This window comes from Bos javanicus, chromosome 21, assembly GCF_032452875.1.
Source record: "Bos javanicus breed banteng chromosome 21, ARS-OSU_banteng_1.0, whole genome shotgun sequence".
Classification (NCBI taxonomy): Eukaryota; Metazoa; Chordata; class Mammalia; order Artiodactyla; family Bovidae; genus Bos; species Bos javanicus.
In genome coordinates, this window is record NC_083888.1 from 27,644,592 (window position 1) to 27,669,245 (window position 24,654).

The following is a 24,654-nucleotide window of genomic DNA, read 5'->3' on the forward strand; positions in this document are numbered from 1 at the left end:
GTGTATTCTCTCTCTTTAGGGTCTCCCTTGCCCACCATCGTACATGCCTACTCAGAGAGGAAACATGGTGAGTTTCACAAACTCATTGTCAGCTCATAATGGCCATGTTAAGAAAATTTTTATTGGAATATAGTTGCTTTACAATGTTGTGTTAGGACAACTTCATTTTCAGAGACCAGTCATCTATCTCTTTAGACTCTTCATCCCAAAGGGAGCCCTGTGCTACCCAAGACAAAATTTGCCTTCCTGTTGGTAATACCTACAATTCTGTCCTGTACTCCGTGCTCCATCTCCAGATCTGGAGCCCCGAGGTCAAGGACCCTGGGTTGGCAGCCCGCTCCACCCTGCAGTGGGCACTGCAGAGAGGTTAGACGGCACCCGCAGAGAGATGCCTGACCATAACACAGGCAGTGGGCACTCTGCAGCTGCTGTGACGAGGTGGGACCATGAGGAGGTCTGACCTGCCAGTTCCTGGAGGGAGCATTTTCCATCTTTATCCAAGCCATCCTGCTCAGATCTGACCTTGAAATCCACTTTTCTCTTCCCTGTTCAGGAAGGGGACTGAACTGAGGGGGGCCATCGGGGACCTCAAGGCAGCTGCAATGAATTGTGTTTAGTCTCTCAGATTTGAAACCTGCAAATCTGTTTTTCCAAGAAGTCCTGGGACTTTTATTCTTGATTCCAAAGATATGATGGCTGGAGGCTGGGCAGGTGGCTGGCTTCCTGTCCAATGTGATGGTCCACTTTTGATCTCAGGCCAACAGCATCGGCCCAATTCTGACACCTGTTAGAATCACAGATGTAGAGAATGGACAAGTAGACACAATGAGGGAAGGGGAGGGTGGGATGAATTGAGAGACTGGGATCGACATATATATACTACCATGTGTAAAATGGATAGCTAGTGGGAAGCTGCTGTATAGCACAGGGAGCTCAGCTGGGTGCTCTGTGATGACATAGAGTGGTGGGATGGGGGGTGGGGAGAGGCCCAAGAGGGAAGAGATATATGTATACATATAGCGATTCCCTGGTGGCTCAGACAGTTAAGAATCCACCTGCATTGCAGAAGACCTGGGTTGGGAAGATCCCCATATTTTTGCCTGGGAAATCCCATGGACAGAGGAGCCTTGGGGGCTACAGTCCATGGGGTCACAAGGTGTTGGACAATTGAGCAACTAACACTTTCATAGCTGATTCACATTGTACAACAGAAATGAATGCAACATTATAAAGCAACTATACTTCAATTAAAAAAAATAAAATCAGGCAATTGCTCAGAAAAATGAGAAAAAATAAACAACTGGTCAAAAAAAAAGAGAGAAGAAAAGCACACCCTCAGCCCCACCCAGATATCCTGAATCAGAAGCTCCAAGGGCGTAGTCCAGAGTTCTGAGCTCTAGGCTCTGAAGTGTGGGGGACTGACTGGTGAAGGACCTGCTGGATGCAAAGCCAGTCAGAGATGCAACAAGGGGACAAAAGGGCCAGGGCCTTGGGACTGACTGTGGACAACCGGGCCCTAAGTGGGTCCCTGCCCCGGACCCAAGACAGCTCTGGGATCTCTGTCCTTAGCTGGAGGCCAAGACCAGAGACTGCTGGTGATAGCACCCCAACCCACCCCAAAATTGGAGCCGGCCACACCCTCTGGGGCAGGTGAGGACACAGGAGGCTAGAGAAGTGCCCGGGGATCCTTGCCAGAGGCTGCCTGGTCCCTCATCCCTCTCAGTCTGCACAGGGGGACCCCGCTCCCTACTTCTTCATCAGCTGCCAGCCACACGTCAGCGACTGCCAGCTGACAGCCTGGGCATCCTTTTGAATTTTTGTCTTGAGAAGTCAAAGGCAGGGCCCTCATTTGTTAAGTACCTGCAGTGTATCCCCTCCTCAGACTTTTCTAGGGTCAGAGGTTTCTAGGAGATGGGGATGTAGGGGCGAAGGGGAGGGTGTGTGTGTGTGTGTGTGTGTGCACGCGTGTGTTTGAATGTGTGCGTGCACACAGCCAGGTGTGCACACAGCCAGGTCTCCTGCCAGAAGAATCATCGTGCACGCTGTTAGCAACAGTAGGGAGGACACAGCTGAGCCCAGGTGTGGTGGGGAGCTGCTTGTCAGCAGGGGCTGGCCCTTCCCCAGCCAAGGACGAGGGAGCCTGTGTGTGGGGAATTCAGGGGTACAGAAACCCAGGTGTGTCCAGAGGGGGGCTGCCACAGGTGACTCCTGCATCTTCTCTTCTATAATCCCTCCTCCGCCCCCACCACTCCACTAAATACCCCAGAGTTCCCTGCTTCCCCCAGAGGAAACGTTTGTAAGGAAGTTACATGTAAGTAGAGTTAAATCATTTTAAATAAGCCAGGAGAGGCTGGCTATTCAAAGAAATCCCCAGAGAGATCTTTTATTCAGAAGATAATCATTTGACAGAGTGATGAAGCATCCTGCCCTTTGTCTCAGGAGTTTCATCTCACCTTTTGGAATTTCCTTTTACACCCTTCCAGCTGCCATCACTGGAGGATGTGCCCACCCCCCCACCCCCACCCCCGACAACCTGCAGAAAGTCACAGAATGTTCTGGGTTGGGGGCAGGGCTGGCAGACAGCCAGGGGAAAATTGCGAGAAGGATGGTGTAAATGAATGATTGATGGTGTTAATGATCACCTGGGTGGTGCCTCCATTGGGTTTGTTGAGACTCTGGGGCGGGGGGCTTGCAAGGTCTTTAAGTGTTCCTGTGTCCCATGACACAGGTAAATGCCACTTTAGTGAAAGTGAAAGTTGCTTAATCGTATCTGACTGTTTTCGACCCTGTGGACTATAGCATGCCAGGCTCTCTGTCCATGGGATTTCCCAGGCAAGAATACTGGAGTGGGCTGCCATGCCCTCCTCCAGGGGATCTTTCCAACTCAGGGATTTGAACCCATGTCTCCTTCATTGGCAGGTGGGTTATTTACCACTAGCGCCACCTGAGAAGCCCCAGAAATATCATACTCAAAAATGAATAAAGGAGGGAAGTGAATAACACTGTCTCATCACTCAAACCAAACCTCTACTGGGATTTAAATGGATTTCTTCACAGTTTATTCTGTTTATTGGGTGGTGAATAAATTACAGCAGCATATTTTATGCAATAAACTCTTTGTAAATATTTTAATTGCTGCATAATTGTCTTACAAATGTGCTGTGCTTAGTCACTCAGTCCTGTCCGACTCTTTGCGACTCCATGGACTGTAACCTGCCAGGCTCCTCTGTCTGTGGGATTCTCCAGGCAAGAATACTAGAGTGGGTTGCCATTTCTTTCTCCAAAAAATGATGTAAATGAATTTATTTACAAAACAGAAACAGACTCACAGACATGGAAAATTAACTATGGTTACCAAAGGGGAAAGGGTTGGGAGAGGAATAAATTGGGAGTTTGGAATTAACACATTCACACTACTATATATAATCTAGATAATCAACAAAGACCTACTGTATAGCACAGGGAACTATATTCAATACCTTGTGATAACCTATGATGGAAAAGGATCTGAAAAAAAATATATATGTTTTACATGTATAACTGATTCATTTTTCTGTACACAAGAAACTAACACAACATCGTAAATCAACTATACTCCAATTATATAAAACAGAGAAGTCATGAGTGAGTGGTGAGTTGGGGGAAAGCAGCAGGTGTCTTGGGGGGCCGCCAGGGTCCGCTTGTCCTCCTCCAGCCCTGGTGCCCTCCTGTCTCTTTGGCAGGGCATGCAATGGTCCTGACACCGGAGTCAGCTGAGGTGGGGTGTCCTGTCATCTGAATGGACACAAGTCACATCTCCTGGGCGTGCTCCTTGGGCCAGGTTCTGACTCTTCTGTCGTCCTTCCTCCTTGCAGTGGCTGCCACCTGGTGACGATGGCTGTATGAGCCCCACCATGGCCCACCGGAAGCGTCAGAGTGTGGCGAGCAGCCTGCTGGACCACAGGGCGAGGCCGGGCCCAGAGCCTGAGAGTGAGGACGCGGAGCTGGCCCTGGAGGAGTACGTGCCCACCGACCTGGAGCTGGCGGCCCTGCGGCCCGAGAGCCCAGTGCCTGCTGAGCAGGGTGGCCCCGACCAGAGCCCTGATGGGGACTCCAGCTCCGACTATGTGAACAACACCTCGGAGGAGGAGGACTACGATGAGGGGCTGCCTGAAGAGGAGGAGGGCATCACCTACTACATCCGCTACTGCCCCGAGGACGACAGCTACCTGCAGGGCACGGACTGTGACGGGCAGGGCTACCTGGCTCACGACACGCGCCACCTGGAGACAGATGAGTGCCAGGAGGCGGTGGAGGAGTGGACGGAGCCCACGGGCCCACAGGCACATGGCCACAGCGACCCGGGTAGCCCTGGCTACCGGGACGGCCACCTCTCTGTCCCGGAGGATGAGGCCTCAGTCCTGGACTCCCGGGACCAGGAAGAGGACGTCCACTACTGTCCCAGCGAGGAGGCCTACCAGGACTACTACCCTGCCGAGGCCAATGGGAATGCAGGCAGCACGTCGCCCTACCGACCGAGGCGCAGGGACGGGGACCCAGAGGACCAGGAGGAGGACATCGACCAGATCGTGGCCGAGATCAAGATGAGCCTGAGCATGAGCAGCATCACCAGTGGTGGTGAGGCCAGCCCCGAGCACGCACCACGGGGGCCCGAGCCAGGGCCCGGGGACTCCCCTGAGGCCTGCCCGCTGGCTGAGGCCAGCCGCGGCCCCAACAGACACGAGGGCAGGCCCAAGTCACTGAACCTCCCTCCTGAGGCCAAGCACCCCGCCGACCCTCAGAGGAGCTTCAGGACCAAGACCAGGACCCCGGAGGAGAGGCCCAAGTGGCCCCAAGAAGAGGTAAGATTCTGGCTGGCCCTGGGGAAGCGGAGGGAGGGGCTGAGAGCAAAGGTGTCCATGCAGCCCACAGGTCAGAATGCGAGCCAGCGCTCCACGTGTTCAGTTATGTGTGGACTTTCCAGCCACTCTTGTTCACCCATCAGATGCTGTAGTAATTGCTGAGGAAATCTTGTTGAGGCTGATTGGCAACCAGGGCTCCCAGCAGACACCCAGACCTCCCAGCAGAGCTTGGGTCCTTCCCCTGCTTGCTCTGATCTGCTTGTGTGGGAGTGGTCCCTGAGACTGTTGCCCCTCTCTGGGTGGTTTTGGTCAGTCACAGGGATCTAGTACTGTCGGCAAGTGCAGACAGCTGTGGCCAGTGGTTGGGACAGCCTAGCGGCAAGGGGCCCCAACCTGAGTGCATTTCACAGGGGTGGTTGAATCTGGTGACACTTCTCTGAAAGCCTGGGGGCCTTGGTGTAATTGGAAATTTGCTGTAAATAACCATTTTGCAAATAATCATTTGAAGGTTTGACAGAGACGTGGAGAAGAAATGCATGCTAATGAGGCCAGTGGATTTAAGCGTAACTATATTTTCTTTTAATTATAGCAAAGTAAAGTGTATATTGTAATAAACACTTTTGAAAAGCTGCCTTTCAAAAAAACCTTGTGTATATAAAAAGAAGATGTGATTATTAGATGCATGTAAAGGAACTTATATTTGGCTAATTCTGTGGACAAATGAAAATGAATTGCTTTCATATATTTTTATTGGGATATAGTGCTAATGCTGGGAAAGGATTGAGGGCAGGAGGAGAAGGGGACAACAGAGGATGAGATGGTTGGATGGCATCACCGACTCAATGGACATGGGTTTGGGTGGACTTCGGGAGTTGGTGATGGACAGGGAGGCCTGGTGTGCTGTGGTTCATGGGGTCTCAAAGAGTAGGACACAACTGAGCAACTGAACTGAACTGAACTGATAGTTGCTTTACATTGTTGTGTTAGTTTCAGCTGTACAGCAAAGTGAATCAGCTTATATCAGGGGATATATACATATATCCCTTCCCTCTTGAGCCTCAGCAAAGTGAATCAGCTTATATCAGGGGATATATACATATATCCCCTCCCTCTTGAGCCTCCTCCTACACCCATCCCACCCCTCTAGGTCATCACAAAGCACTGAACTGAGCTCCCTGTGCTATACAGCAGCTTCCCACTAGCTATCCATTTTACACATGGTAGTGTATATGTGTCAATTCCAGTCTCCCAATTCATTCCACAGTCTCCTTTACCCTGTGTCCACAAGTCTGTTCTCTATGTCTGCATCTCTATTCCTGCCGTGCAAATAGGTTCATCTGTACCATTTTTCTCAATTCCACATATATGTGTTAATATACAGTATTTGTTTTGCTCTTTCTGACTTACTTCACTCTGTATGCCTCTCTCTCGGTTCATCCACATCTCTGTCTACAAATGATCAAATTTCATTCCTTTTTCAGTTCAGTTCAGTTCAGTTCAGTTCAGTTGCTCAGTTGTGTCCAACTCTTTGAGACCCCATGAACCGCAACACACCAGGCCTCCCTGTCCATCACCAACTCCCGGAGTCCACCCAAACCCATGTCCATTGAGTCGGTGATGCCATCCAACCATCTCATCCTCTGTTGTCCCCTTCTCCTCCTGCCCTCAATCTTTCCCAGCATCAGGGTCTTTTCCAATGAGTCAGCTCTTCGCAGCAGGTAGCCAAAAGATTGGAGTTTCAGCTTCAACATCAGTCCTTCCAATGAACACCCAGGACTGATCTCCTTTAGGATGGACTGGTTGGATCTCCTTGCAGTCCAAGGGACTCTCAAGAGTCTTCTTGAACACCGCAGTTCAAAAGCATCAATTCTTCGGCACTCAGCTTTCTTTATAGTCCAACTCTCACATCCATACATGACCACTGGAAAAACCATAGCCTTGACTAGATGGACCTTTGCAGCCAAAGATAGAGAAGGTCTATACAGTCAGCAAAAATAAGACCAGGAGATGACTGTGGCTCAGATCCTTATTATGGCTAATAAGGAGTTCCTTATTATGACTTTTTATGGCTGAGTAATGTTCCATTTTTTTCCACTTTTTATTCCAATTTTTCCTTTTTATGGCTGAGTAATACTCCATTGCATATATATGCTTTCATATTTTTAAAGCCTTCATTAATATTTTTCCCCAGAAGAGTTCATGCATTTGAGAAATATATAAAGTGAGAGCTTGTGTTTGGAAAAAATGTCCTGTTGACTCACAGTTAAGTTTCTAGAACTTCCCTTTGATGCCCTTTGATTTTTTTTTTAAAGACTGATTAGCATAAGTTGACTTCATTTTTGGAGTGTTCCTGTCATTCAAGGCAGTTGTGTATGCACTGGGGGCTTTGGGCTGTAAAGAAACTCCTGTTGCATTAGCGGATATGGGGGAGGCCCCCCCCATGAGGGGGGCAGCTCTGAACTTCTGAACTGGCATTCCTTCAGAGCCTACTCTCCCAGAGGCCACTCCTGATCTCCTGGCTGGCTGCATCTGCAAAGCCTCCCATGTGGTGCAAGAAAATTGCCCTTGCCATGTGCTAGGCCTTGGGGTGCAGAGATGAAAGTGACTTGAGCTTGCATGGAGAACCTCATTCTAGAGGGAGAGACTCTCTGTCCATCTGGGTGTGACTGGGAGCCTAGAGGAGTCCCCGCCCGGCCCATGAGTCCCAGGCAGGCTTCCTGGGGACAGGCTCCCTCGTGGGTGATAAGTGGGTGGCCCTGGGACTTAGAAGGGGGGCTTTGGGAAATTAGCTGACCAGGAAGGGCTGAACCTGGAGGTCATGGGTATCCTCAGCATGCAGCGGGGTTGGGGATTGTGACGAGGCCAGGAGGACAAGTGGAAGTGAAGGACCTGGCTTGAGGATGGTGATGTGAGAGGGACAGAGCTGGGCCATCAGGGGGCTGGGAACCTCAAGGAGGCTAAGGGGCAGGACGTCGGGAAGGCCCTGAGCATCTCAGGTGGATGGCCAGGGCAGAGGCTCCTGTGTAAGGGACAGAGGGGATGGGTTTGACAGCATCTATAAGAACAGGTGCCAAGGAAGAGGGTGCCTGCCATGTGTGGAGCTGGAATTGCACTGCTTTGATTCTAATGGCATGGATGTGTCATGGAATGTGTCCAGGGCAGATTTAAGCAACAGAGAACTGGGTGGAGGACTGGGGCAGGGTGCTGACTCCCCCGCATCTTCCATCCCTGAACACCATCAGCATCCCCTACAAGTTCCAGGAATTCGAGACACATCCCAGAGGATCCATTATTCTCATGACATTCCCCAGGAAGTGCAGGGCTCCGGAGGAGAATATATAGCAACAGCTTCTGTTCAGGGAGAAAGACCACATTGCTGAGCATGAGATTTGGAGATGGAACAGCGTGGCAGACGCAGTCACAGTGTTTGCACCCCAAAGCACTCAGATCATGGTCAGTGCTAATCAGTGACTAAAAAAGACACGGCCCTGTGGTGATAGGAAGCTAACCAAGAATAGCTCCCGGCCCTGCACTAGCACATGCCATGGACAACTCAGGAGAACTCAGCACAGCTCAGAAAGGCTGAGAAAGGGTGTGACACAGGAGAGCGCCCCAGGACCGAGAGTGGACTCCAGACCCTGCCAGGACCATGATCAGCCTTCACAGGAGAAAAGCTGGTCTCTCCACCTGAGACCGAGCCCAGGCCCAGACTGCTGGAGTGAACAGATGCCTGGATCTGGGCTTGTTGGGTCCCTCTGGTTGGTTCCAGCAGCAGACAGACAGTCCTCTTCAGGAATGGTGACTGAGCTGGCCATGCGCTGTCCTTGGTACTGACGCAAATGTTGGGTCTGCCCCTCTGCTGGCCACTTGCCCTGTGCTGGGTGCAGCCAGGCTGGATAGGTCAGAGAGCCTGAGCTAGAGTTTAGACGAGGGTCTGTGGCTCAGGACAGTGCTGGGGGAGCACCACATCAGCTTGGAGGAAGGTTGCTGTTGCGGGCGTTGCCTGTTTACCCTCCTTGGTCAGTCCTCTTCTTCATCAGCCCAAACACTTGCAGATGGCCTCAGATTCTGCCCCCGTTGCCTATTTTGACTGCTGGTGCAGCTCTGCCCCACCCCGACCCCTCCGTCTTAGTCTTTGGGTCTCAATCTTCCCCTCAAAGCAGCCCCGGGTGCCGGCTAGGAGATCCATGTCCCTGACCTTGACTCCTGGAGCCTCTGGATCTCTGACTGTGGACGGTTATGCTCTGCTGAAGACTCACCCATCCCAGGGTCTTCCTCAGATGGGCTCAGACCCAGACTACTCCTACCTGAGCCAGGTCTCTGGGTGCTTCTGGGGAACTCTGGCCACTGAGGCTGCTTCTTCTTTCTCTGTGTGTCAGCTCAGTCATGTCCAACTGTGTGACCCCATGGACTGTAACCATCCCTGCCCCCAGGCTCCTCTGTCTGTGGAATTCTCCAGGCAAGAATACTGGAGTGGGTTGCCATTTCCTCCTCCAGGGGATCTTCCCAGCCCAGATCTTCTCAAACCTGGATCTCCCACATTGCAGGCAGATTTTTTTACCATCTGAGCCACCAGGCAAGCCATTGAAAATAGATGCTCTTCCTTGCTGTGATCTGTTTATTCCCTTCTGCATTCATTCATTCGTTTGTTCATTCATGGGGACCCATGAATATAAAACATAGCATGCTGGTCACTTTTAGAAATGTGAATGTTAATTTCAAGAAATGAGGGGATAATGTAGTCATTCACTGGTCCTCAAAACCTACTCCAGACACAAGAGTGGTGGTGGGTTAGAGTTTTTCCTGTTACGTTGAATTTGCAAATTTGCAATGGGAGATGTCATGAAGTGGATTTGCTACCATGAAGTGGTTTTTCTTGCCCAATATCTTATTTAATCTACAACCCCCTTTCTAAATGCCAGGAAAAAAATCAAACAGGGAATTAAGCCAAAGGATTCTAAGTCACCTAAAATATGGGCTGCTTGGCACAAATTCAGAGATCTCAGCTTGGTCATTATTTTCAGTATTTGTGGGAAGATTGATTTCTCTTCTGAGCCACAGTTACAGTTACCTAAGAAAGACTTTTACATACAATACAATGGAATATTATTCATCCCTAAAAAGAAAGGAGATGCTACAACAGGGATGAACCTTGAGGCCACTGTGCTGAGTGAAAATAGCCTCACAAAAAGTCAAATCTTATATGATTCCACACAAGTGAGGTACCTGGACTAATTAAACCCACAGAGATGGAGGCAGACTGGGAGTTGGTGGGATTTGGGGGGGATGGGGTTAGTGTTTAATGGAGACAGAGCTTCCATTGGGGATGATGAAAAGTTCTGGGGCTGGATGGTGGTGATGATTGTACATCGGTGTGCATGCACCTAATGCCACTTAATTGTCCACCTAAAATTGGTTAAAATGATACATTTTATTTTAGGTATATCTAACAAGAAAAGGCTCTTGTCCCATTCACCAGCCCGAGCCAACTAAAATCATCTGAAACCAAGTTGAGCCAATCTGAGCCCCTGTAACCCATATCATGCAAACAAAACATTCTTTGTCTATCCGAAGGACTGGTGGAACCACAGGAGAGATAGCTGACCATACTCATGTGGGCCTGTGGACACTGGGTGGATCTGCACATCTCTGGAAGGTTTCAGGATATTCAGGATTAAGATGAGCCATGAGTAGACAACCACATCCTGAGTGAGGAGGGGGCACCTTCCCTCTCTCCTTCTGGGGTCTTGTCCAGTAACAGACGTGATCCCACCTTGGCAGGGGTGGAAGGGCAGAGGAGGGGTGGATCGCAGATTATTATTCCTGCTGGGCTTTCACATAGATCATTCAGACCACTGGGTTACATGAAATGATTGAGGTCATATCTTGTTAGTATCGTTAAAAGAAAAATATGTTATCAAATTTACTATGAAAACACTCTCTCCTCATCCTCAACTTTAAGAAAACCAGATGTTCTGTACAGCACATTCATAACAGTAGATTTAATAGAAGTTTACTAGATCATTGGGATCTCCTGGTTAAACTTGCTTTTCAAATTAGGAGTTATATGATTTAGTATTGGTAGCTGTAGGCAGTTCCATTGAGTTGTTTATTATTTAGGACTAGTAGTATTATTTGGAGAAGAAAATGGCAACTCACTCCGGTATTTCTTGTCTGGAAAATTCCGTGGACAGAGGAGCCTGGTGGGCTAAAACCATGGGGTTGCAAAGAGTTGGACATGACTGAACACACACATGCCAATAGTATTATTTAGGATTTATTTATTTATTTTTGGCTGTGCGGGGTCTTCACTGCTGCTCAGGCTTTTCTGTAGTTGTGGTGAGTGGGGGCCTACTCTCTAGTTATCATGGGCTTCTCACTGTGGTGGCTTCTCTTGTTGCAGAGCATGGGCTCTAGAGCACAGGCTCAGTAATTGTGGTGCACGGGCTTAGCTGCTCCATGGCCTGCTCCATGGCATGTGGGATCTTCCCGGACCAGGGATCAAACTCACATCTCCTACATTGGTAGGCCACCAGGCAAGTCCAGGACTAAAAGTATTGATTGGAACAGAGAATTCCTTCTTGTGTCCAGAGAACAGAGAGCTGGTTTGGGCAGTTCTAGGCTGGGAATGGCAGTCTCTATGGACAAGCTAAATATGGGAAGTGTCTTGGAGCTGGAATTTGAACATTGACTTAGCATCCTCATCTGGTTTCCTTCTGACCTGGGTGCCTTGGTTTCATGCACTTATCTGATGCCACATTCACTTTCCCAGAATGTGTGAGGGGCTCTATGCTGAAAGGGGAGTGGTTGGGGGAACAGGGAGCGTCTCCGGGCTCACAAGAGCTACTGGCCTGAACTTGCTGTAATACAAAAGATTGCTCTTCACCCTGGAGGGTCATTAAACTGCTGTCATTAGGCTGTGATTAAACTGCTCACACAGGGCTCCTTACCTTACAGTTACTGGCAGGGGATGGGTGTGTTTGTAGCAAACTTATGAAACCAGTGGGAGAAGCAGCCTGCTGGCCCCCAGGGGTCATGGGCTTTTCACCTTTGAGAATTGAGCTAAATCACATGTGATGCTCCCTGGTCCTATAACTGCCCGGAGTGTTGGGGTGCCTCCTTCCCCAGGAAGGAATCTGGAATCCAACTGTGACATCCAGGGTGGGGGGCAGGTGTTTGGGAAGAAGTGTCTGTGGTCCTGTCACTGTATTTGGGCTGCCCACCTCCTCCCCTTGGCCCTCGTGTCCCTAGTGAGGGCTAGTCCTGCACCAGCTGGCCCTGACTGCCATGCAGGAATCTAGTGCTGAGTTGAAAGGGGTGTCAAAGGTGGAGTCAGTGTGTTTTTGATCATTTGAGGTCTCTGTTTACTCCTTCTTTCCCTGTTACTTTAAAAATGTAGCTATAGACACATAACATGAAATTTACTGATTTGACCATTTTAGAGGGTACAATTCAGTGACATCGACTGCAATGTTGTACAACCACCACCACTCAGTTCTAGAACATTTTCCTCAACCCTAAAGAAGACCATGCTTATTATTTTTTAAATATTCATTTGTATTTATTGACTGTACTGAGTCTTAGTTGGGGCATTTGGGATCTAGTTCCCTGACCAGAGATGGAACCCAGGCCCTCTGCATTGGGAGTGAGGAGTCTTAGCCACTGGACCAAGCAGTCAATCCCCAATTTCCTCTCCCTGTAGACCCTGGTGATGACAAATCTGCTCTCCTTCTGTGTTAGCAGACCCCTGAGATATTGTGGTTTGATGCCAGACCACTGCAGTTAAGTGAATATCTCAATAAAGTGAGTCACACACATATTTTGATGTCTCAGTGCATCCAAAAGTTATATTCACACTATACTGTCATCTGTTAGGTGTGCAATAGTGTTTAAAAAACCATGTGTACCTTAATTTAAGAGTACTTTAGTATTTAACTGGTGGTCCAGTGGATAAGAATCCTCATGTGAATGCAGGCTTGATCCCTGGTCCAGGAAGGTCCCACATGTCTCGGGGCAACTAAGCCTGTGTACCACAACTACTGAGATGGCACTCTAGAGCCCCTGCTCTGAAACAGGAGAAACTACTGCAGTGAGAAGCCTGAATACTTCAACTAGAGAGCAGCCCCCGCTTGCTGCACCTAGAGACAAACCCACATAGCAACGAAGACCCAGCATAGCCAAAATTAATAAATAAATAAAATTTTAAAATTATTATAAAGGAATACTTTATTGCTAAAAAATACTAAGCATCATCTGAGCCTTCTGGGGTTGTCATCTTTTTTGCAGGCAGAAGGCCTGGCCTCAGTGTGGATGGCTGGTGACTGATTGGCCTGGTGGTTGCTGAAGACTGGGGTGGCCATGGCAATTTCTTAAAATAAGATGACAGTGAAATTTACCTCAACTGATGGACTCTTCCTTTCACAAACAATTTCTCTGTATCATGCAATGCAGTTTGAGAGCATTTTTACCCACAGTAGAATTTCTTTCAAAATTGGAGTCAATCCAATCCAATTTTGGAACTCTGCCACTGCTTCATCAACTAAGTTTATGTAATATTCTAAATCCTTTGTTGTCACTTCAACAATCTTCACAGCATCTTCACTAGGATTAGATTCTTTCCCAAGAAACCACTTTCTTTGTTCATCCATAAGAAGCAAATTCCTCATGCATTTAAATTGTATCATGAGATTGTGGTAATTCAATAACATCTTCAGGCTCCACTTCTAATTCTAGTTCTCTTACTGTTGCCACCACATCTGTAGTTACTTCTTCCACTCAGGTCTGAATCCTTCAAAGTCATTCATGAGGGTTGGAATCAACTTCTAAATTCCTGTTATTGTTGATGTTCTGACCTCTTCCTGTGAATCATGAATGTTCTTGATGGCATCTAGAATGGTGAATCCTTTACAGAATGTTTCAATCTACTTTGCCCAGATCAATCAGAGGAATCACTATGGCAGCCTCACAAAGTATATTTTTGAAATAGTAATGAGGATGGAGACACAGAGGCCAGTTTAGGAAAACATGGTTCTACTCAGAAAGTCTTGTCCCCAGGGTACCCTCCACCCCTTCCTGAGGGGCCCTGTGAACAGAGAGTGAACGATGGAATGAGGCGCCAGAGGGGCCCAGTGTTGGTGGTGGAGGAAGTTTTATCAGACAAGTCACAGAGAGTAAGGCCAGGCCCCCAGTGGCTTCCCCAGTGGATCTCATCATAATTCTCTTAAGCCAGAGTTTTGGCTTCCTTGGTGGCTCAGATGGTAAAGAATCTGTCTGCAATGTGGGAGACGGGGGTTCGATCCCTGGGTCAGGAAGATCCCCTGGAGGAGGGCATGGCAACCCACTCCAGTATTCTTGCCTGGAGAATCCCATGGACACAGGAGCGTGGCAGGCTGCAGTCCATGGGGTGGCACAGAGTTGGACATGACTGAAGCGACTAAGCAGTAGCAGTGGTGGCTTAGAGAAGATGTTATCGTCCCTGGAGGGATAAGTGAGATAAGAATGAAGACTTTATGCAAGTACTTCTCCTCCTCCAGGTGAAGATCATGGAGTGGCCTGAATGCTGAGAGGAACAGAACCAGATTGTTATTTTTCTGAACCACCATTTGTCAGGGGATGGATCGAAGGGCCTCTGAGAGAAGATGAGGAGGGCACTGATGAGACTGTCAGTGATCAGACCATCATCAGCCCTGTGGGTGATGCCCCCAGCTTGGCCCCACGGGAGCATCTGCAGTGTCGCTGTCCCAGCCGCACCCACCCCTGCCCCCCACTTCCCTGAGCAGGACGGAGGAGGGCACGTCTTGGATGGAATGACTGATGAGTCAGTTGACCGATGCCTTTGAAAACAAGAAAGGATTCCTAGAGAAGGCTCTCCCTTCGCTGAGTGCAGCACTGGGGTTTCTCTGACACTGAGTCCTGTCTGGGGAGAGATGGGACAGTCCAATGGGAAGCAGTGGCTTCCTTGGCTTTGTGTCGATGCTGTCTGTCCCTGACTGAGCTCCCCTCCATGTCTCTCATCCCCGTGTCATCCAGGACCACGTTTGGAAACACTTGGCTTTTGTTCCAGATGACTCGAGAGTGAGTGGGTATGTGCTTGTTTGCCATTATTCCATCCGAAGCCACATGGATTATTTTACCATATTTTCAGTTTAATCCAGCAGGCACAATCAGAATTGACACGTTTAAAAAGTTCCAGCTTTAGTTTCACCAACTGGAGCCAGGATGTTTTTTGTCTGCATGAGTGTGTGCTCAGTCATGTCCAACTCTTTGCAACCCCGTAGACTGTAGCCCACCAGGCTCCTCTGTCCATGGGGTTGTCCAGGCAAGAATACTGGATTGGGTTGCAGTTTCCTTCTCCAGGGGATTTTCCTCACCTAGGGATAGAACTCTCATCTCTTATGTCTCCTGCACTGGCAGGTAGATTCTTTACCACTGAGCCACCCGGGAAGCCTGGGTGTATTTATTCATTTATTCAAATGAGTGGATTCTTCTTACAGGCAAGTCGTCTCTGCCCTGAACAGCTGGCCCTGGTGCCGGCTTTTTGTGCCCAGCCTGTGCCACCAGATAGTGTTCTGCTCTCAGGGCTCCATGAAATACAGGTTTGGGGGTTCCTGGTGTGTTTGCATGTTTCAGTTCACCTGCCCCTCCTCACCAGCGATGGCTGGTAGGGGTTCCAGTGGGTGGCACCAAGAATGCCCACTGGAGTTACTTAATAAGGGATATGGCCCAGCTGTCCATATTGGCTGTGAAAGTCAGAGATAACCCTGGCTGGCATTTTATTTTGAGGTGCACCTGGCTGCTCTGCCATGGGGAGGGCACAAAGAGTTGAATAGCATCTTCCTCTAAGATTCCAGGACCCCACGTCCACGTGGGCCTCTGACCATGCTCATTTCGGACGCTGTGTCACCTGTTGCTAAGCCCCCAACCCCTGCCATGAGATGATGACGGGAGCACCAGATGGGTTTTCCCAAGGAGAAACAGCAGAAGTCACCCCCTGCCTCTCTGGAAACAACTCTGGCTGTTTTTCATGAGATGTGGTTGCCATGGTGATGAGAGGTCCAAGGGAGTTAAAGGAAATGTTGCTCTAGAGGGAAGGGTCCAGGCTGCTTTGGGGAGAAGCTGCCCTTAGACATGGGCCTGAGACCTTGTGTCGCCTGTGGTCACTGCGTGCTGTGGCCCCATGCTGAGGTGTTGGGGTTGGGGTGGGATGGTGTGAGGCACTGACGTCCAGCCAGCCTGGGTTCCCTGGCCAAGCCCAAAGTGCGTCCCCCAGAATGGAGACCTCTTCCATTTCTCAGAGGCACCCAACACAAGGCGGGTAGCAGTCCTGGAGGTACTGTTTCCCCACCATGTATCTGGCACCTCGATGAGAGTCTATTACCCCACATGATGGTCCTTCTCCTGCCAGAAAAATTAGGTTCTAGACCAAACTGTAACATTCGTGGAAGGAGTGTTATCTTTTAGTCCTTTCAGGCTGCTAAATCAGAGTATCATAAACCAGGGGACTTAGAAACAACATGCGTTTATTACTCTCAGATTTGGAGGCTGAGGCTGTAAGTCCAAGATGAAGATGCAGGCAGGCTAGGTGTCTGGTGAGAACCCACTTTCCTAAACAGCCGTCTTCCTTTAAAATAATTAAAAAAAAAAAGAGTTATTCATAAATAAATGTAAGTATAATGTATGTGTATGTTCATAGTATAAATTTATTTGTAAATAAAACTTATTACTGTCTTGTCAGTATTAGGAGAAGGCAATGGCAACCCACTCCAGTATTCTTGCCTAGAGAATCCCTTGGACAGAGGAGCCTACTGGGCTGCTGTCCATGGGGTCGCACAGAGTTGGACACGACTGAAGTGACTCAGCGTGCATGCATGCACTGTCTTGTCACGATATTGCTACTGCTTGATACTTTATTTATTTTTGGCTGTGCTGGGTCTTTGTTGCTGCTTGCGGGCTTTTCTCTAGTTGTGGTGAGCAGAGGCTACTCTCTAACTGCAGTGTGTGGGCTTCTCATTGTAGTGACTTCTCTTGTGGAGCACGGGCCCTGGAGCACAGGCTCAGTAGCTGTGGTGCATGGGCCTTAGTTACTCCATGCCATGTGGGATCTTTCCAGACCAGGAATTGAACTCATGTCCTCTGCATTGGTAGGCAGATTCTTTACTGCCAAGCCATCAGGGAAGTGATGCTTGCTAATTTATTTCAGGAAAGTTCTGGAACTTGACTTGTGATGCTGGCTTACCAGAGTGTGCTTTGGGGTTTGGACAGCAGTTTCAGTTCTTGGATCTGGGGAGATTTTCTGGAGTAAGGGCTTCCAAAGGTAGTGCTAGTGGTAAAGAACCCACCTGCCCCCTGGGTCGGAAAGATCCCCTGGAGGAGGAAATGGCAGCCCACTCCAATGTTCTTGCCTGGAGAATCCCATGGACAGAGAAGCCTGGTGGGCTACAGTCCATGGGGTCACAAAGAGTCAGACACGACTGAAGCGACTTAGCACACATGTAAACACAGGGTGTTAAGTAGAGAAAATATACCTCAACTTTAAATTTTGTTCATTGAACTAAGTGGGATTTTGGATGGGTGTCTTCTTTAAGAGAAGACTTATGACGTGTCTTTGGGGCACTTTTTCCCCTCTAACAGTAGATTATTTTGCTCTAACTAAAGAATTTGGATTTTAGAATTTGCATTGAACTAAGAATTAAAGTTTTTTTAGAAACATAATTTTAACCTTTGGACACTTGCTGGGAATATAAAATGGTTTAGCTGCTGTGGAAAACAATATGGTAGTTCCTCCAAAGATTAGAAGTAAAATCGCTGTATGATCCTGTAGTCCTACTGCTGATACCTAATCTATCACATCTAATGCTCAGGCTCAGTGGTGTCTGACTCTTTGCAGCCCCGTGTACTGTAGCCTGCCAGGCTCCTCTGTCCATGGGATTCTCCAGGCAAGAAAACTGGAGTGGGTTGCCACTTCCTTCTCCAGGGGGGTCTTCCCAACCCAGGGGTTGAACCTGTGTCTCTGCATCTCCTACATTTCCTGCATAGACAGGCAGAGTCTTTACCACTAGCACCACCTGGGAAGCCCCTCTGGGTGTGTGTGTGTGTGTGTATATATATATATATGTATATTTACATATATGTATATATGTATGTTTATATCTTTCCTTTTCTCCTTTGCTTTTCGCTTCTCTTCTTTTCACAGCTATTTGTAAGGCCTCCCCAGACAGCCATTTCGCTTTTTTGCATTTCTTTTCCATGGGGATGGTCTTGATCCCTGTCTCCTGTACAATGTCACGAACCTCATTCCATAGTTCATCAGGCACTCTATCTATCAGATCTAGGCCCTTAAATCTATTTCTCACTTCCAGTGTATAATCATAAGGGATTTGATTTAGGTCATACCTGAATGGTCTAGTGGTTTTCCCTACTTTCTTCAATTTAAGTCTGAATTTGGCAATAAGGAGTTCATGATCTGAGCCACAGTCAGCTCCTGGTCTTGTTTTGGCTGACTGTATAGAGCTTCTCCATCTTTGGCTGCAAAGAATATAATCAGTCTGATTTTGGTGTTGACCATCTGGTGATGTCCATGTATAGAGTCTTCTCTTGTGTTGTTGGAAGGGGGTGTTTGTTATGACCAATGCATTTTCTTGGCAAAACTCTATTAGTCTCTGCCCTGCTTCATTCCGTATTCCAAGGCCAAATTTGCCTGTTCCTCCAGGTGTTTCTTGACTTCCTACTTTTGCATTCCAGTCCCCTATAATGAAAAGGACATCTTTTTTGGGTATTAGTTCTAAAAGGTCTTGTAGGTCTTCATAGAACCATTCAACTTCAGCTTCTTCAGTGTTACTGGTTGGGGCATAGACTTGGATTACTGTGATATTGAATGGTTTGCCTTGGAAACGAACAGAGATCATTCTGTCATTTTTGAGATTGCATCCAAGTACTGCATTATTAACTCTTTTGTTGACCATGATGGCTACTCCATTTCTTCTGAGGGATTCCTGCCCGCAGTAGTAGATATAATGGTCATCTGAGTTAAATTCACCCATTCCAGCCCATTTTAGTTCGCTGATTCCTAGAATGTTGACATTCACTCTTGCCATCTCTTGTTTGACCACTTCCTGCCATCTCTTGTTTGACCACTTCCAATTTGCCTTGATTCATGGACCTGACATTCCAGGTTCCTATGCAATATTGCTCTTTACAGCATCGCACCTTGCTTCTATCACCAGTCACATCCACAGCTGGGTATTGTTTTTGCTTTGGCTCCATCCCTTCATTCTTTCTGGAGTTATTTCTCCACTGATCTCCAGGAGCATATTGGGCCCCTACTGACCTGGGGAGTTCCTCTTTCAGTATCCTATCATTTTGCCTTTTCATACTGTTCATGGGGTTCTCAAGGCAAGAATACTGAAGTGATTTGCCATTCCCTTCTCCAGTGGACCACATTCTGTCAAATCTGTCCACCATGACCCGCCCGTCTTGCGTTGCCCCATGGGCATGGCTTAGTTTCATTGAGTTAGACAAGGCTGTGGTCCTAGTGTGATTAGATTGACTAGTTTTCTGTGAGTATGGTTTCAGTGTGTCTGCCCTCTGATGCCCTCTTGCAACACCTACCGTCTTACTTGGGTTTCTCTTACCTTGGGCGTGGGGTATCTCTTCACGGCTGCTCCAGCAAAGCGCCGCCATTGCTCCTTACCTTGGACGAGGGGTATCTCCTCACCACCGCCCTTCCTGACCTTCCACGTGGGATAGCTCCTCTAGGCCCTCCTGCGCCTGCGCAGCCACGGCTGCTTGGACGTGGGGTTGTCCTCCCGGCCACCGCCCCTGGCCTTGGTTGTGCGGTTGCTCCTCCCCGCCGCCGCCCTTGGCCTTGGGCTTAGGGGCGTGGGGTAGCTCCCCCAAGAAGAGATAAGACAGCCTTCCTAGGTGATCAATGCAAAGAAATAGAGGAAAACAACAGAATGGGAAAGACTAGGGATCTCCTCAAGAAAATTAGAGATACCAAAGGAACATTTCATGCAAAGATGAGCTCAATAAAGGACAGAAATGGTATGGACCTAACAGAAGCAGAAGATATTAAGAAGAGGTGGCAAGAATACACAGAAGAACTGTGCATAAAAGATCTTCACGACCCAGATAATCATGATGGTGTGATCACTGACCTAGAGCCAGACATCCTGGAATGTGAAGTCAAGTGGGCCTTAGAAAGCATCACTACAAACAAAGCTAGTGGAGGTGATGGAATTCCAGTTGAGCTATTCCAAATCCTGAAAGATGATACTGTAAAAGTGCTGCACTCAATATGCCAGCAAATTTGGAAAACTCAGCAGTGGCCACAGGACTGGAAAAGGTCAGTTTTCATTCCAATCCCAAAGAAAGGCAATGCCAAAGAATGCTCAAACTACCACACAATTGCACTCATCTCACACGCTAGTAAAGTAATGCTCAAAATTCTCCAAGCCAGGCTTCAGCAATAGATGAACCATGAACTTCCTGATGTTCAAGCTGGTTTTAGAAAAGGCAGAGGAACCAGAGATCAAATTGCCAACATCCGCTGGATCATAGAAAAAGCAAGAGAGTTTCAGAAAAACATCTATTTCTGCTTTATTGACTATGCCAAAGCCTTTGACTGTGTGGATCACAATAAACTGTGGAAAATTCTGAAAGAGATGGGAATCCCAGACCACCTGACCTGCCTCTTGAGAAATCTGTATGCAGATCAGGAAGCATCAGTTAGAACTGGACATGGAACAACAGACTGGTTCCAAATAGGAAAAGGAGTTCGTCAAGGCTGTATATTGTCACCCTGTTTATGCACTTTGCCACAATTGAAAAGAATAATAAACAATAAAATTAGAAACCATGATTCACATAACTTTTGAGATGTATGAAAGTCTACATGTTATTGACAGAGAAGTTAAATTATATCTGTGTGCACCCACACATACCTATGTACACATATATTTTACAAAATTGTATCATGTCTCCAGTTTTGTATCTCAGTCTCTTTAAAAATTTTTTTATTTTATTTATTTTAAACTATTTTTAAAGTCATTTTTAAACTTTTTCTAACATGTGAAGACCTCATCTGTATCTTTAACTTCCTGGTTTCCAGGTTTGCAATGGTTTGGAGCAGCCAAGAAAGCAACAGCGCTCTGATCTCAATGGACCAGTTGACAATAACAACATCCCAGAGGTGAGAGTTCTGACCGGGGGCCTTGACATGGGAGCTGCCTGCCCTGTCCCCATGGGCTCACCATCCCATGTGGGTGGGACAGGGCTCTGGTCCCACCCATTGCCTAGGAGAAGGGGGTCCTGACAAGCAAAGCCAGGTGGCCGTGCCGGAGGAGGAGGCGCGGGGGAGGAAGGGAAGTCCCTTTTCTATTGACTCAGCCCCCCACCGCCGTGCGCTCCTGTGTTGCTTCTGGTCCACAGGGCTCATTGGTGCTCCCCACTTTGATGGAGGCTCAGTCCGCCCCACTGCCCATCATGTTCTAAAGCAGGATTACTCCAGGGTAGTAGCACCATGGATATCTGGGCCAGACCCTTCTTTGTTGTGGGGGGACGTCCCTGGCACCTCAGGATGTTTAGATGCATCCCTGGCCTCTCCCAACTCGGTGCTGGTAGTAACCCTCCTCCTCAGGTTGTGAGAACCAGAAATGTCTACAGAAATTGCCATAAGCGCTGTTCTAAACCCACTGTGTGGATTTTAAAAACAATCCTGTGTAAACTCCCACTGCCCTGATGGGGAGGTTGTTAGAACGAGGCCTCAAGCAAGTCATTTCCCTTATCTGGAAAGCATGGTTTGGATGAGGTTTTGTAACTTGGATGAAATAACTGTGGTCACTCATGCAGTGGTGTCTGATCTCCTTCATCTTGCTTTTATTTCAAAAAAATTTTATGTATGTATTTATTTATGGCTGCTCTGCCTGGCATGTGGGATCTTAATTCCCTGACCAAAAATCAACGTGCGCCCCCTGCAATGGAAATTGTTATTGTTCAGTCACTAAGTCACGTCCAACTCTTTGTGACCCTATGGACTGCAGCACTCCAGGCTTCCCTGTCCTTTACTATCCCAGAGTTTGCTTAAACTCATGTCCTCTGAGTCACTGATGCCAATGGGGAGTCCTAACCCGGATCTCCAGGGAAGTCCCTCTTTCATCTTGCTTTTAAAGATGTCCCTGTGGGGAATTCCCTTCAGTGGTAAAGACCCTGACCTTCCACTGCAGAGGGCACAAATTTGATCCCTAATCAGGGAACTAAGATCCCACATGCTGTGTGATGTGGCCAAGAGATAAACAAGTGTCTGGGAATTCTCATGCCACCAGTTGGAGAACCACTAGTGTTTTCCTTCTAGCAGTGATGTGCTAGCCTGGGGGTCCCTAGGTCTCAGCTGATGGCCTTTTGTACCCCAGGGTTTCCCATGAGAATTGTTAACAGGCACCCCACTCAAACATAGAGCCCGAAAGACACTGCTTTGCTATAAGGAGCTGATTTCTTGGAGAGACTGGTCACTCATGGGCTCAAACTTGTCACATTATGGTGTCAGCTTAGATTTTGTGGGCCAACTGCGTACAACTCTTGTGTGTGTTTTCATATTTCCTAACAGACAAAGAAGGTGGCATCTTTTCCCAGTTTTGTGGCTGGTAAGTGACTGAATTTTCTTTCTGAGGGGGCGGTTGCATTTTTATGTCAATACAAATGGGACTTTGACTTCTGGTTTTCTCCTACAAAAATTGTGCATAAAGCACCCCTTCCAGGGGAGCAGTTCTGTAATAAGGCAAGGTGCGAGGGCCCATGTCATCTGTGGGTGATCCAGTTGATTAGGAAATAGTAGAACATCTCAGGCTTCCCAGGTGGCGCTAGTGGTAGAGAACCCACCTGTCAATGCAGGAAATGTAAGAGACATGGGTTCAATCCCTGGGTTGGGAAGATCCTCTGATGGAGGGCATGGCAACCTGCTCCAGTGTTCTTCCCTAGAACATCTCGCGGACAGAAGAGCCTGGTGGGCTAGGGTCCATGGGGTCGCAAAGAGTCAGACATGACTGAGCAACTTAGCACTCACACACATAGAACATCCCACTTAATTACACCTTCAGTAATGGCCTCACACATGACACTGATGATTAAATTAATAGATTGAAATGTGTCTTTAAAAGCAGCTAATTGTGATCTAACACTTCTGATTAGGGTGGATATAATTGCATCCAAATTCAGGCTGGTGTTTTTTTTTTTTTTTCTTAAAGACTCTTCATTTCCTTCTCCTCTCCTGTCTCTTTTGAGGAGGTTATGATTGCATTTTAATATTCAATGAAAACCCCTAGCTGATCTGTTCTGTGTCAGTTTTGATGTGGGGAACATACCTGCTTGGCTCTTGTCTGAGGGCATCAGGGAACCCCTGGCAACACCTTTAGAATACCCTCTGACCATCCACATGAAGAACCTCTTAAAAATAGGATCTTTCTCTTTGCCTGGAGGCCTATTGCTCTTGCTAGAGGGTTACAATCAATGGTGTCAATTTTATTAATTCTTTCAATAAGCTGGTAATTGATTTTTATGAATGTTTATAGGAGCAAGGTTAATTGATCATCAGAAATAAATAACTTAAACCTTTGGTATCCTGGTTTTATTTTTAAGTAAAGAATTAAAAAACCTGGGAAACTGAAGTCCTCAAATTCCTTACCTGAGGGGTCCTCATGGTGGTGATGAAGCCATTTGGGTGTTTTCATACAGTACTCTTGCCTGGAAAATCCCATGGATGGAGGAACCTGATGGGCTACAGTCCATGGGGTCACTAAGAGTCGGACATGACTGAGCAACTTCACTTTCACTTTTCACTTTCATGCATTGGAGAAGGAAATGGCAACCCACTCCAGTGTTCTTGCCTTGAGAATCCCAGGGATGGGGGAGCCTAGTGGGCTGCCGTCTATGGGGTCACACAGAGTCGGACATGACTGAAGCGACTTAGCAGCAGCAGCAGGATACAGTGGGCACTTCAGATCTGAGCCTTGATTTGCTCTTAAAATAAGTAATTGGGGTGAACCTTTCCAGGTAAGACTCCTAAGCCGAAGGCAGCACTCACCTCCTCCCCATTAGCCTATGACAGGGCAGTGCTCCCGAGCCCAGAGCAGGCCTGGGTGGACACGGGGGCCCCGTTGGTCCAGGGTGCTGTTGGCCGAAGGATGGGAGTCAGGAGGGAGCAGAGCATCCTAGACAGGGCTTAGGAAGACCCAAAAGACTTGTCCTTGTTCAGTTCAGTTCAGTTCAGTCGCTCAGTCGTGTCTGACTCTTCGAGACCCATGAATCGCAGCATGCTAGACCTCCCTGTCCATCACCAACTCCCGGAGTTCACTCAGACTCATGTCCATCGAGTCAGTGATGCCATCCAGCCATCTCATCCTCTGTCATCCCCTTCTCCTCCTGCCCCCAATCCCTCCCAGCATCAGAGGGTTTTCCAATGAGTCAACTCTTCACATGAGGTGGCAAAAGTACTGGAGTTTCAGCTTCAGCATCATTCCCTCCAAAGAAATCTCAGGGCTGATCTCCTTCAGAATGGACTGATTGGATCTCCTTGCAGTCCAAGGGACTCTCAAGAGTCTTCTCCAACACCACAGTTCAAAAGCATCAATTCTTCGGCGCTCAGCCTTCTTCACAGTCCAACTCTCACATCCATACATGACCACAGGAAAAACCATAGCCTTGACTAGCTGGACCTTTGTTGGCAAAGTAATGTCTCTGCTTTTGAATATGCTATCTAGGTTGGTCATAACTTTCCTTCCAAGGAGTAAGCGTCTTTTAATTTCATGGCTGCAGTCACCAT

At 48.0% G+C, this 24,654-nt stretch overlaps 1 protein-coding gene across 12 annotated transcripts in view; it reads left to right on the plus strand.

The window, feature by feature from the left end:
• APBA2 (amyloid beta precursor protein binding family A member 2) overlaps window positions 1-24,654 on the plus strand; it is a 140,009-nt gene that overhangs the window by 86,215 nt on the left and 29,140 nt on the right. For 8 of the 12 annotated variants that reach the window (XM_061394630.1, XM_061394632.1, XM_061394629.1 and 5 more), the window contains 3 exons: window positions 3,855-4,841; window positions 20,950-21,030; window positions 22,444-22,480. In XM_061394630.1, coding sequence (XP_061250614.1) covers window positions 3,882-4,841; window positions 20,950-21,030; window positions 22,444-22,480 — 1,078 coding nt within the window. In that variant the 5' untranslated portion in view covers window positions 3,855-3,881. Of the gene's footprint in view, window positions 1-19; window positions 68-3,854; window positions 4,842-20,949; window positions 21,031-22,443; window positions 22,481-24,654 lie in introns of all 12 variants that reach the window. The other 4 variants (XM_061394625.1, XM_061394623.1, XM_061394627.1 and 1 more) reach the window with 1 other exon arrangement.